The following is an 11,922-nucleotide window of genomic DNA, read 5'->3' on the forward strand; positions in this document are numbered from 1 at the left end:
CCATCTAGCGTTTAGAGTGGAGAGCTTTGATTTACAATTATTTCCGGCGGGGTTTTGTTAATACGTCATCATAAAATGAATTTAGGATAATTAATTCACGGATAATCGTGTATTTAGTATGTGTTTTATGTATGATACATGGGCGGATGTAGTAAAGGGGAATTGTTTTGAAGATGTCGTTGCAGCTCCAGACCTGTAGGTGGCAGTGTGAGTGCCGTTTGTTTATATTGTCTCCTGCAGAAGAAAAGCTCTCATGTGTCTCATGTCTGCTGTTCAGAACTGAGCCATGGAAAGAAAACACATGTCCGCATTATCTATTTATCAGACATTATCAGGAGGAGCAACATCTGAAGTGCAGGTAAAAAGGCTGCATTTGGGAATTTTTAATTTTTTTGCGTGGTTGAAAGCTTCTTACGGGGGAACATAAACCTCTGTCCAATGAAAAGTTGTTAAACCAGGCACATCAATATTGATTTCTAATATAATGAAAACACACTAAATATACATAGAGAATATATTGCAGAAACATTATGCAAAACCTCTCTGTTCTTTTGCTAACAAAAACCGTATGTGAGTACCATTTAAATACCCCTGTATATAAATAGGATTAAATAAATAGTATACACTACGAAGACCAAAGAAAATCTTCAAACTGGGTCTGCAAGGGAGTGTAAAAGTTTAGAGAAAAACTGTGTAAAAATGTTAAAATAAAAAATAAGTTTATTCTAGCTAACTATCAGTATGGTTTGAATAAAATAGATTCAAATAAGTACATTGATTTTAAATACATTAAATTAATAAATAATAAATTTAACCGTAAACTATAATATTGATTAGAAAAACAATAATAACATAGAAACTATGCATGTTATGCATATTTATAATATTTACTTTTCACCCTATAAATGTGGTCTGCTGCCTTTTAAATTTTAGGATGCACCTTGCACCAGAATAATCACATTTGGGGGTCCAAATATAAGATTGAAAACTCTTGAATTAGAAAAATATCATGGTATTACCAGCATGTTATTACCACAATTTCTTTTGTGTAAGCGCTGTAAAATTTAATAGCATGACTTCTGTTTTGCAGGCTAAGGCACCAGCAGCAAAGAAAATCAAAAAGAAGGAGAATGGCATCCAATTAAACAAGAAATCAAATAAAAAGAAAAGAATAAAACCTCTGAAATCCCGCATGAGGCCCAGCAGCACTGAGAAATCTAAAGGCGTAAGTGTCTAACTGTACAGCGACAGATACAGGAGCATCAGTGGAGATATGAAGCTCACGATGTTCTGTTTTTTCCAGGAGAAGGACTGTGAGACCGATGACGGTGAAGGATTTGACAGTCCAGCTCTTGACGCACTCCTGACGGATCTGGCGAAGGTCAACAACAGCAGAGATCGAGCCAACAGACTGTTCCAGTGGCTCATTCACCCAGTCCAAGACAAAAGCTTCCTCAGGTTTGACACCACAGACACACACACACATTTATAGCTCTATTGAATTAGTTTCATAATTGATGAACTTTGCAAAATTAATACTGTTGTTGAACTGAATTGAATCAACACTCAACTGACTTTAGCTGAATAATGACACTTTTGTCTTCTGTAAAGCTGCTTTATAACTGAAATTGACATTGTTTCATAATTATTGAATTCTGCAACATCAATACTGTTGTTTTCTTGTTTATTACTGTGATGCTTCTTTGAAAAACAATCTGTATTGTATAAAGTACTATAAATGACTTAAAACACAAAATTATAAACTCAATACAATGATGCAGAAAATGATTTCCTGTACCATATGAAAATATTAAAAATCATCCTTTCCAGACTTAATAAATTAAATAAGCTTATTACAACAAATACTGCCATATTGGTTAAAAATCATGATTTCTTTTTGGTTTAAAACAGTTTAAAAAATGTTAATTGCTGCAGTCTATTAATAAAAAAACATTTCATTAATTTGAATTAAAAAAACTTGGTTTGAGTAAATGATTCAATGACTCACTCATAAAGACTTAATTTGTTTCATTACTGGATGAATCTGCATTTTTGAACTAATCTCTTGATTTAATGATTCAATGACAAAATACATTTTTTTAACAGTCACTTGTCGCCACTTATTGGTGTAACGATGTAATTGATACAATCTTTATTTGAAGTTCAAGTTACTTTCAGAAGATGATTTACTCTATTTTGATAGCTACCATAGACATCAGTGTTATTATCCAAACTATAACTTTTATTTCCAGTACTTATTCATTAATTTGAATTATTGTCATCATGCAGCCCTAATTTGCAGTCAACTACTTTTTTCATGAAAATGTTTTTAAATGTTTCCTTTGATATTGGTATTGGAGTGTAATCATTATCTTGGGCAGTTTGCATTAGATTGATGTCTTATTTTGTCTACATTATAGAGATAATTGGGAGAAGAAACCAATGCTGATCCAACGGCAGAATCCAGATTATTACAAAGGACTCTTTTCTACCGCTGAGTTTGACCAGATCTTAAGAAACGTAAGCGAGTTTTGTCCTTTGATTCAGAGGGAATCGGTATATCTAAAGCCGCCGTCAGATATAATGTTCAGTGTTTTGCTCAGGATGATGTGCAGTATGGCGTAAACCTGGATGTGACGAGCTACACAAATGGCAAAAGAGAGACACACAATCCTCCAGGGAGAGCGTTACCGTACACGGTGTGGGATTTCTATGAGGTACAGATCATGAACATTTCCCTAATACATTGAAACTGATTAGGGAAACATTTATTTGAAATAGAATCTTTTGTAACACTATAAATGTCTTTACTGTCACTTTTGATCAATTGAATTCCTCCTTGATGAATAAAAGTATTGATTTATTTTATTTATTTTCCCCCAAAAAATAAAATAAAATAATTCTTACTGACCCCAAAGTTTTGAACGGTAGTGTTTAATGTTACAAAAGATTCTATTTCAGATAAATGCTGTTCTTTTGAACTTTCTCTTCATCAAAGAATCCTGACATAAAAATGTAAATAACTGTTTTCAACATTGATAATAATGAGAAATGTTTCTTGAGCATCACATCGTCATATTAGAATGATTTCTGAAGGATCATGTGACACTGAAGACTGGAGTAATGATGCTGAAAATTCAGCTTTGATCACAGGAACAAATTACAGTTTACTATATATATATATATTCACATAGAAAACAGTTGTTTTACATTGAAATAATATTTCACAATATTACTGGGTTTGTTTCGTATTTTTAATCAAAAAAATGCAGCCTTGGTGAGCAGAAGAGACTTCTTTTAAAAACATTAAAAATCTTACCGACCCCAAACCTTTGAACGGCAGTGTATATATATATATACAGGTCCTTCTCAAAAAATTAGCATATTGTGATAAAGTTCATTATTTTCCATAATGTAATGATAAAAATTAAATTTTCATATATTTTAGAATCATTGCACACCAACTGAAATATTTCAGGTCTTTTATTGTTTTAATACTGATGATTTTGGCATACAGCTCATGAAAACCCAAAATTCCTGTCTCAAAAAATTTGCATATTTCATCCGACCAATAAAAGAAGTGTTTTTAATAAAAAAAAAAAGAGTCAACCTTCAAATAATTATGTTCAGTTATGCACTCAATAGTCAATACTTGGTCGGGAATCCTTTTGCAGAAATGACTGCTTCAATGCGGCGTGGCATGGAGCCAATCAGCCTGTGGCACTGCTGAGGTGTTATGGAGGCCCAGGATGCTTCGATAGCGGCCTTAAGCTCATCCAGAGTGTTGGGTCTTGCGTCTCTCAACTTTCTCTTCACAATATCCCACAGATTCTCTATGGGGTTCAGGTCAGGACAGTTGGCAGGCCAATTGTCCATGGTAATACCATGGTCAGTAAACCATTTACCAGTGGTTTTGGCACTGTGAGCAGGTGCCAGGTCGTGCTGAAAAATGAAATCTTCATCTCCATAAAGCTTTTCAGCAGATGGAAGCATGAAGTGCTCCAAAATCTCCTGATAGCTAGCTGCATTGACCCTGCCCTTGATAAAACACAGTGGACCAACACCAGCAGCTGACATGGCACCCCAGACCATCACTGACTGTGGGTACTTGACACTGGACTTCAGGCATTTTGGCATTTCCTTCTCCCCAGTCTTCCTCCAGACTCTGGCACCTTGATTTCCGAATGACATGCAAAACTGAGCAACAGTCCAGTGCTGCTTCTCTGTAGCCCAGGTCAGGCGCTTCTGCCGCTGTTTCTGGTTCAAAAGTGACTTGACCTGGGAAATGTGGCACCTGTAGCCCATTTCCTGCACACGCCTGTGTACGGTGGCTCTGGATGTTTCTACTCCAGACTCACTCCACTGCTTCCGCAGGTCCCCCAAGGTCTGGAATCGGTCCTTCTTCAAAATCTTCCTCAGGGTCCGGTCACCTCTTCTCGTTGTGCAGCGTTTTTTGCCACACTTTTTCCTTCCCACAGACTTCCCACTGAGGTGCCTTGATACAGCACTCTGGGAACAGCCTATTTGTTCAGAAATTTCTTTCTGTGTCTTACCCTCTTGCTTGAGGGTGTCAATGATGGCCTTCTGGACAGCAGTCAGGTCGGCAGTCTTACCCATGATTGCGGTTTTGAGTAATGAAACAGGCTGGGAGTTTTTAAAAGCCTCAGGAATCTTTTGCAGGTATTTGGAGTTAATTAGTTGATTCAGATGATTAGGTTAATAGCTTGTTTAGAGACCCTTTTCATGATATGCTAATTTTTTGAGATAGGAATTTTGGGTTTTCATGAGCTGTATGCCAAAATCATCAGTATTAAAACAATAAAAGACCTGAAATATTTCAGTTGGTGTGCAATGAATTTAAAATATATGAAAGTTTAATTTTTATCCTTACATTATGGAAAATAATGAACTTTATCACAATATGCTAATTTTTTGAGAAGGACCTGTATATATATATAACAGTGGAGGCAATATCATGTAAAAGATTCTTAAAATTAGGAGTGCTGTTGTTACAATATACAGGTCCTTCTCAAAAAATTTGCATATTGTGATAAAGTTCTTTATTTTCCATAATGTAATGATAAAATTAAACTTTAATATATTTTATATTCATTGCACACCAACTGAAATATTTCAGGTCTTTTATTGTTTTAATACTGATGATTTTGGCATACAGCTCATGAAAACCCAAAATTCCTATCTCAAAAAATTAGCATATCATGAAAATGGTCTCTAAACGAGCTATTAACCTAATCATCTGAATCAACTAATTAACTCCAAACACCTGCAAAAGATTCCTGAGGCTTTTAAAAACTCCCAGCCTGTTTCATTACTCAAAACTGCAATCATGGGTAAGACTGCCGACCTGACTGCTGTCCAGAAGGCCTTCATTGACACCCTCAAGCAAGAGGGTAAGACACAGAAAGAAATTTCTGAACAAATAGGCTGTTCCCAGAGTGCTGTATCAAGGCACCTCAGTGGGAAGTCTGTGGGAAGGAAAAAGTGTGGCAAAAAACGCTGCACAACGAGAAGAGGTGACCGGCCCCTGAGGAAGATTGTGGAGAAGGACTGATTCCAGACCTTGGGGGACCTGCGGAAGCAGTGGACTGAGTCTGGAGTAGAAACATCCAGAGCCACCGTGCACAGGCGTGTGCAGGAAATGGGCTACAGGTGCCGCATTCCCCAGGTCAAGCCACTTTTGAACCAGAAACAGCAGCAGAAGCGCCTGACATGGGCTATAGAGAAGCAGCACTGGACTGTTGCTCAGTGGTCCAAAGTACTTTTTTCGGATGAAAGCAAATTTTGCACGTCATTCGGAAATCAAGGTGCCAGAGTCTGGAGGAAGACTGGGGAGAAGGAAATGCCAAAATGCCTGAAGTCCAGTGTCAAGTACCCACAGTCAGTGATGGTCTGCGGTGCCATGTCAGCTGCTGGTGTTGGTCCACTGTGTTTTATCAAGGGCAGGGTCAATGCAGCTAGCTATCAGGAGATTTTGGAGCACTTCATGCTTCCATCTGCTGAAAAGCTTTATGGATATGAAGATTTCATTTTTCAGCACGACCTGGCACCTGCTCACAGTGCCAAAACCACTGGTAAATGGTTTACTGACCATGGTATTACTGTGCTCAATTGGCCTGCCAACTCTCCTGACCTGAACCCCATAGAGAATCTGTGGGATATTGTGAAGAGAAAGTTGAGAGACGCAAGACCCAACACTCTGGATGAGCTTAAGGCCGCTATCGAAGCATCCTGGGCCTCCATAACACCTCAGCAGTGCCACAGGCTGATTGCCTCCATGCCACGCCGCATTGAAGCAGTCATTTCTGCAAAAGGATTCCCGACCAAGTATTGAGTGCATAACTGAACATAATTATTTGAAGATTTGACTTTTTTTGTATTAAAAACACTTCTTTTATTGGTCGGATGAAATATGCTAATTTTTTGAGAATTTTGGGTTTTCATGAGCTGTATGCCAAAATCATCAGTACTAAAACAATAAAAGACCTGAAATATTTCAGTTGGTGTGCAATGAATCTAAAATATATGAAAGATTAATTTATATAATTACATTATGGAAAATAATGAACTTTATCACAATATGCTAATTTTTGGAGAAGGACCTGTACATAACACTTGAAACTGTGAAGTTTATTGACAGATGTTGTTTGCTGTATTTTGTCAGAGCGGCTGCTCTCTCAGGATGCTCAATCCTCAAGCGTTTTCCTCCACTGTGTGGCAAGTGCTCTCCATTCTTCAGGAGAAGTTTGGTAGTATGGCAGGCGCAAACATGTATGTGATGATGCATAAACATTTTTCATAAATATTGGTTTCTTCACTCTCAGTTATAATTTACCTGTGATGTGTTTTTCAGGTATCTAACACCACCGGGGACACAGGGTTTTGCTCCTCACTATGATGATATAGAGGCTTTCGTTGTTCAGCTCGAGGGCAAAAAGCACTGGAGAGTGTACAACCCTCGGTGAGTTATGCTTTAAAGAGGCCATGTTATGCCTTTTTTCAAAGTCTTGATTTTAGTTTTAAGTCTACTAAAATAGGTTTTCATGCTTGAATGTTAAAAAAAACAGTAGTTTCCCCATATTCTCCATTGTTGCAGCTCGTCTCTTCCCAGTCTGTCAGTAACGCTCTGGTGTGTGTTTTCCGTACAATGATGTAATTAAACTCGCTGATTAACTACCATAGTACAGTGCATCGTTGAAGAAACCAAGCAACTAGTCACGATTGTGACGTAAGTTTGCAATGCTTTTGTGAATGTCCGGTGGAACTATGGTTTCAGGAAACGCCAAATCTTTGAACAATATAGTAAAAACGTCCAAAAAGCACAGTTTTAAGTCAGATTGGTCGGCTGGATCAGTGTGTTGTATTTGGTCAAGAGCTTCGAGTGTGTTTGGGAAATATCACGCTCTTACCATAACCGCCAGTTTCAACAAACTACTAACTAACTCAACTAGGCCCCGCCCCTTTATTCTGCGTATTAATTATTTAAATGAGGAATATTGTTACGTGTTTGTTCCCGGAAGAAACTCAAGACTACAATGGAGGCGTTTCAGGAGTTCAGATACACTGACACTGATATAGAGAATAACTCCCGCTGGAGGGACTTTGTGCTCAAACTGCAACATTACACACTAAAGAAAGATGAACATGGAAAAAAGCATAATAGGACTGTAACATATCAGACTCAGCACCTCAGAAGAAGTAAACTAAAATCTTCAACTGTACCAAGTGAAGAGATACAGTATTAACTAGTAGCTCTTCTGTCTCCTCTCAGTTCTGAAGATGAAGTGTTGCCGCTGGTGTCCAGTCGTAAGTACATAGCTGGTCATATTAACTAACCTGATAAATACAAGTATTTGATTATTTCTAAAGGGAATAAACCCTCTGTCTGTTGCATTTCTCCTCAAGCTAATTTCAGTCAGAAGGAGATCGGGCAGCCCATCATGGACGTGGTGTTGGAAGCTGGTGATCTGCTGTATTTTCCCCGTGGGTTCATTCATCAGGGCGACTGTCTGCCCGACGTTCATTCGCTGCACATCACCGTCTCCTCCTACCAGAGGAACAGCTGGGGAGATCTGCTCCTGAAAGTACAAGCCTTTACTTCTGCTTCTGCGCTTTAACGATACATGAATTTCTTCTACCTAAAATCAAAAGAAAAAAAATACATGTTACTTAAAGAAAGGTTAGGGCCATTAAAGGGATAGTTCACCCAGAAATGAAAATTCTCCCATTATTTACTCAACCTCATGTGATGGTTTATAAAAGAATTTAAAATCTTAGTATTTTTCTTATGCACTCCCAGGGCTTGACATTTACACCTGCCAACCCGTCAAATGCGGGTCTATTTCAGCTGTGGCGTGTAACGCAGTCTCTCTTTGGCGGGTTCAATTTACTATAATATACATTTTTCATTCATACATTTTTGAATTTCGGTGTGGGATTGCGTATATTGTGCATAATTGGACTCATTTCTGCAAATTCTGTGCTCAAACCCTAACTGTGCACACATAAAGCCTCCTCTCAGTACTAAATTTAGTTGTTTATTGCACTTAAACAGTCAAATACGCACAAAATAATGTCAAAATGCTGGTCTTGGTGAGTATTCAAGTAAACAAAGTTTTTTTTAAGTGAACGTAAACAGTTGAGAAAGAAAACGCATGTGTAACAGTATAATGGATCCGTGCATCAGGTCTTAAAGTGACATCAGCCTAATAAACCTGCTGCCAAATTATGAGATTATATAAAAAATACCTATACGGCAGTTTTTCCCCATGGTGTCATTGCCAAAATTCTGGCCAGTGAAAATGCTGAGTGGCTGGTAACTTTGGAAAAGCACTAGCCACTGTGGCTGGTGAGCAAAAAAGTTCATATCAAGCCCTGCAAAGCCTATCATTTGGCTTCTAACTAACATTGATTCATCCACTGGGGTCGTATGGATTACCATCATGATCGCTGTGTGTGTTTTTCAAACATCAACCATTCATTTGCATTATATGGACTCACAGAGATGGATTATTATCCTAAAAATCTTTGTTTGCTGCTTTATTTCTTTTGATTTTTGGTGTGAAATGTGCTCTAGATATTTTTATGTGAGACTGTGGTTTTTGTGGTTGTCACTTTGGTGAATATACTTGATTTGCAGTTGATGCCAGCAGCTCTGGAGATCGCGATGGAAGATGATGTCGAGTTCAGGAAGGGGCTGCCGCTCGATTACCTTCAGTTCATGGGTGTTCAGAACTCAGAGAAGGTACTTGTATTCATACTCCATTAATATACAAGCTCCGATCTGTTCATTCCTGATCTATATTGACACTGAAATGGCTCGTGCGTGTGAACAGGAAGACCCACGGAGAGACAAATTCATTACACACGTTCATGGGCTGATGAAGAAACTGATACAAGTTGCGCCAGTTGATGCTGCTGTAGATCAGAAAGCCAAAGACTTTCTGCACGACTGCCTTCCACCTCTGCGGAGCTCTGGTGAGTCTTACAATTCATAGTTTTCACGTGACGTCACACACTGATAGGAACGCCCACCTGAAGGGAGAAACAAGGCTTTCCTCCGCTGCATGCCAGTCATTTTTATCTAAGTACTAATGTAGTAATACGTAATAAGTGATATTAAAAGACCAATTTCAATATACAACTTATTGATGATGCGTACTATGTACATGCATGCAGATGAACACAAAAAAAATATGCTTATGCTACTCTGAGCAATGCCTGAACTTTGTATTTTGAGCACTTCTTGCGTTGTTTTTGCCTCTCCACAATTACTTGACTTGTCTTTAGTCCTCAGTTGTAAGTCGCTTTGGATAAAAGCGTCTGCTAAATGAATAAATGTAAAATGCAGATGAACACAGAATATAAATGCAACTCACAGTTTCTCATTAAGCATTTAGCGCTTTGCATTCATATTCTGGATGCATCTCATGCATGTACATAGTACGCATCATCAATAAGGTGTATGTGGAATTTGATCTTTTAATATCACTGTTTTAATTTAAGGCACATTAAGTGTTTTTCACGTTAAGCTTTTTAGACTATCTTGCTGTTTTTAGTGATTGACACACTGCAGCAGGGCCTGCATATGGATCACAAGTGCCCAAATCTTGCATTTTTTGTCCACATATTTTTTTTTATTCTTCTTTTGGGAGGTGATCTAAATATTAGTGGTTAGAAATGGATGGAAAATTGGTTCTATCGATGTTTTGTTCTCCAGTCACGTGACTGAAAACTATCAGTAACATGAAAACTAAAGGTGAAATGTGTCATTTTATTTGCTTTAAAATATCTTTTGAATGATCAGACGTACAGACGTCGCCAATTCTCTGTGTTTCAGAAAAATGTGTTCCATTTTTAAAGAAATTAGACATTACATCTAAAAAAACAAAACAAAAAACAAGTAGGTATGTTGTATCAGATATAACTGTCCGTTTAGTTTAATTAAATGCATTTGTGTATGTTTTGTAGAGGAGACGGCCGGCAGTGTGTACGGGGCTCCTGCTCGATGGGGAGACGGTGAGGCCCTTAATGTCACTGTTGAACTGAAGGGCCAAACCAAAATCAGACTGATGCGGGCCGGAGCTGCAAGGTACCTCCACCAGAACATTATTTTCCTGTAACACTTCTCAATCTACAGAGCAAAAGACATTATATTTCACTTTCCTTTAAGGTGCATAAAGTGAGTTTGCAGTCTGAAATGAATGTGATGAGAGAACTTTGAGTGCCTCTAAATAATATAACTGGCCAGATGGTGGATGTTCAGATAAAGATACACATTCATTTAATTGTTTTGTTGTGATAAATGCCATGCTAGAATTAAAAAATAACTTGTATTCATAGGTTGTGCAGTGATGGAGACACTGTGCGTCTTTATTACACTACTGAGAACTCTAGAGTCTATCATAAAGAAGAACCCAAGAACATTGAGATGAAAGCAGAGGTAAACCTGCACTCGTGTCTCTAATGACTGTAGCTTTTACCTTTATTAAGCATTTGACTGATCATATGTTTTAACAGCACATAGATGCCGTGGAGTTTCTAATTCATTCATATCCCAAGTTTGTTTCTGTGGCCAGTTTACCATGCGAGACCGCGGAGGCAAAGGTACCACATGGATTTGTTATTAAATGCTTTAGCCCTTTATGACCTGTTGAAATTGCATGTAAGTGTTTATGCACATGTTATGTTGTGTTTGAAATGAATCTCGTTTTGCAGATGTCTCTGGCCGAGATGCTCTTTGAGAAGGGAATGATCCACACAGCCGAACCTTTGACACATGAATAAAAATATTAGTTGTTGGCCAAAGAAAATTAGGGTTCTACATCATATGCTTGTCATCTGTTCAAACGACAATTTTTTTAAACTAAAATTATCAAATGTGTATAAAACATTTATTGAAAGTAAACCAGAATATTTTTGAGGTTTCTTTTCTTTGTACCAGCTCTGTGGTAAATGTGTGTGTATAAATGGCCAAAAGTGATGTCCGGAGAGGATATTTGTTTTCAATGGCCCTAGAAGTTTGATTAAACTATCAAAATATAAGGAAAAATGAAGGAACAACAAAACATTAAACTTGGTAAAGGTATTTATCTAACAAAATTATTTGGCTTAATACAGTTTGGCCTGTCCTCACAATTTGTCATGTTTCATTGCATTATCACAAATAAAACAATTGACTCCAAACGTATGCAATTTGTTTACAAAATCTTTAACAGATTTTTAATATTTGAGTAAAGGGTGAAGATCTCAATTTTCCTAGGCCGGATATCACTTTTGGCCACTACTTTTTAAAATATTATTTACATAATAGCTGAAGTTAAAATATTTAATCAGTGTTTGTTAGCCATTGTCAAGGCCATCCATAAACTTTGGGAATACAAACATTTCTTTAGATTAGTTAAA

General features: G+C 37.5%; 1 protein-coding gene across 1 annotated transcript; it reads left to right on the plus strand.

Annotated features, from left to right (window-relative positions):
- The first annotated feature begins 100 nt into the window (after positions 1-100).
- On the plus strand, positions 101-11,425 carry riox1 (ribosomal oxygenase 1). The gene is made up of 15 exons (XM_077221235.1): positions 101-358; positions 1,091-1,225; positions 1,304-1,458; positions 2,421-2,520; positions 2,604-2,717; positions 6,683-6,789; positions 6,872-6,979; positions 7,790-7,824; positions 7,924-8,102; positions 9,158-9,262; positions 9,354-9,495; positions 10,489-10,609; positions 10,861-10,960; positions 11,038-11,124; positions 11,236-11,425. Exons 1-15 carry the CDS (start codon positions 287-289, stop codon positions 11,302-11,304), a joined length of 1,629 nt encoding a protein of 542 aa, XP_077077350.1. The 5' UTR covers positions 101-286; the 3' UTR covers positions 11,305-11,425.
- Positions 11,426-11,922: the final 497 nt, after the last annotated feature.

The sequence above is a fragment of the Siphateles boraxobius genome, unplaced genomic scaffold (assembly GCF_051911475.1).
Source record: "Siphateles boraxobius isolate OS27281-9 unplaced genomic scaffold, OSU_SipBor_1 8, whole genome shotgun sequence".
Lineage (NCBI taxonomy): Eukaryota > Metazoa > Chordata > Actinopteri > Cypriniformes > Leuciscidae > Siphateles > Siphateles boraxobius.

Excerpts from the sequence above, each read along its gene's own strand:
- riox1 (XM_077221235.1), top strand. The coding sequence starts at position 287 with ATGGAAAGAAAACACATGTCCGCATTATCTATTTATCAGACATTATCA. Across the intron at positions 359-1,090 it reads GAGCAACATCTGAAGTGCAG|GCTAAGGCACCAGCAGCAAA; the intron begins GTAAAAAGGCTG and ends TCTGTTTTGCAG. Across the intron at positions 2,521-2,603 it reads TTGACCAGATCTTAAGAAAC|GATGATGTGCAGTATGGCGT; the intron begins GTAAGCGAGTTT and ends TGTTTTGCTCAG.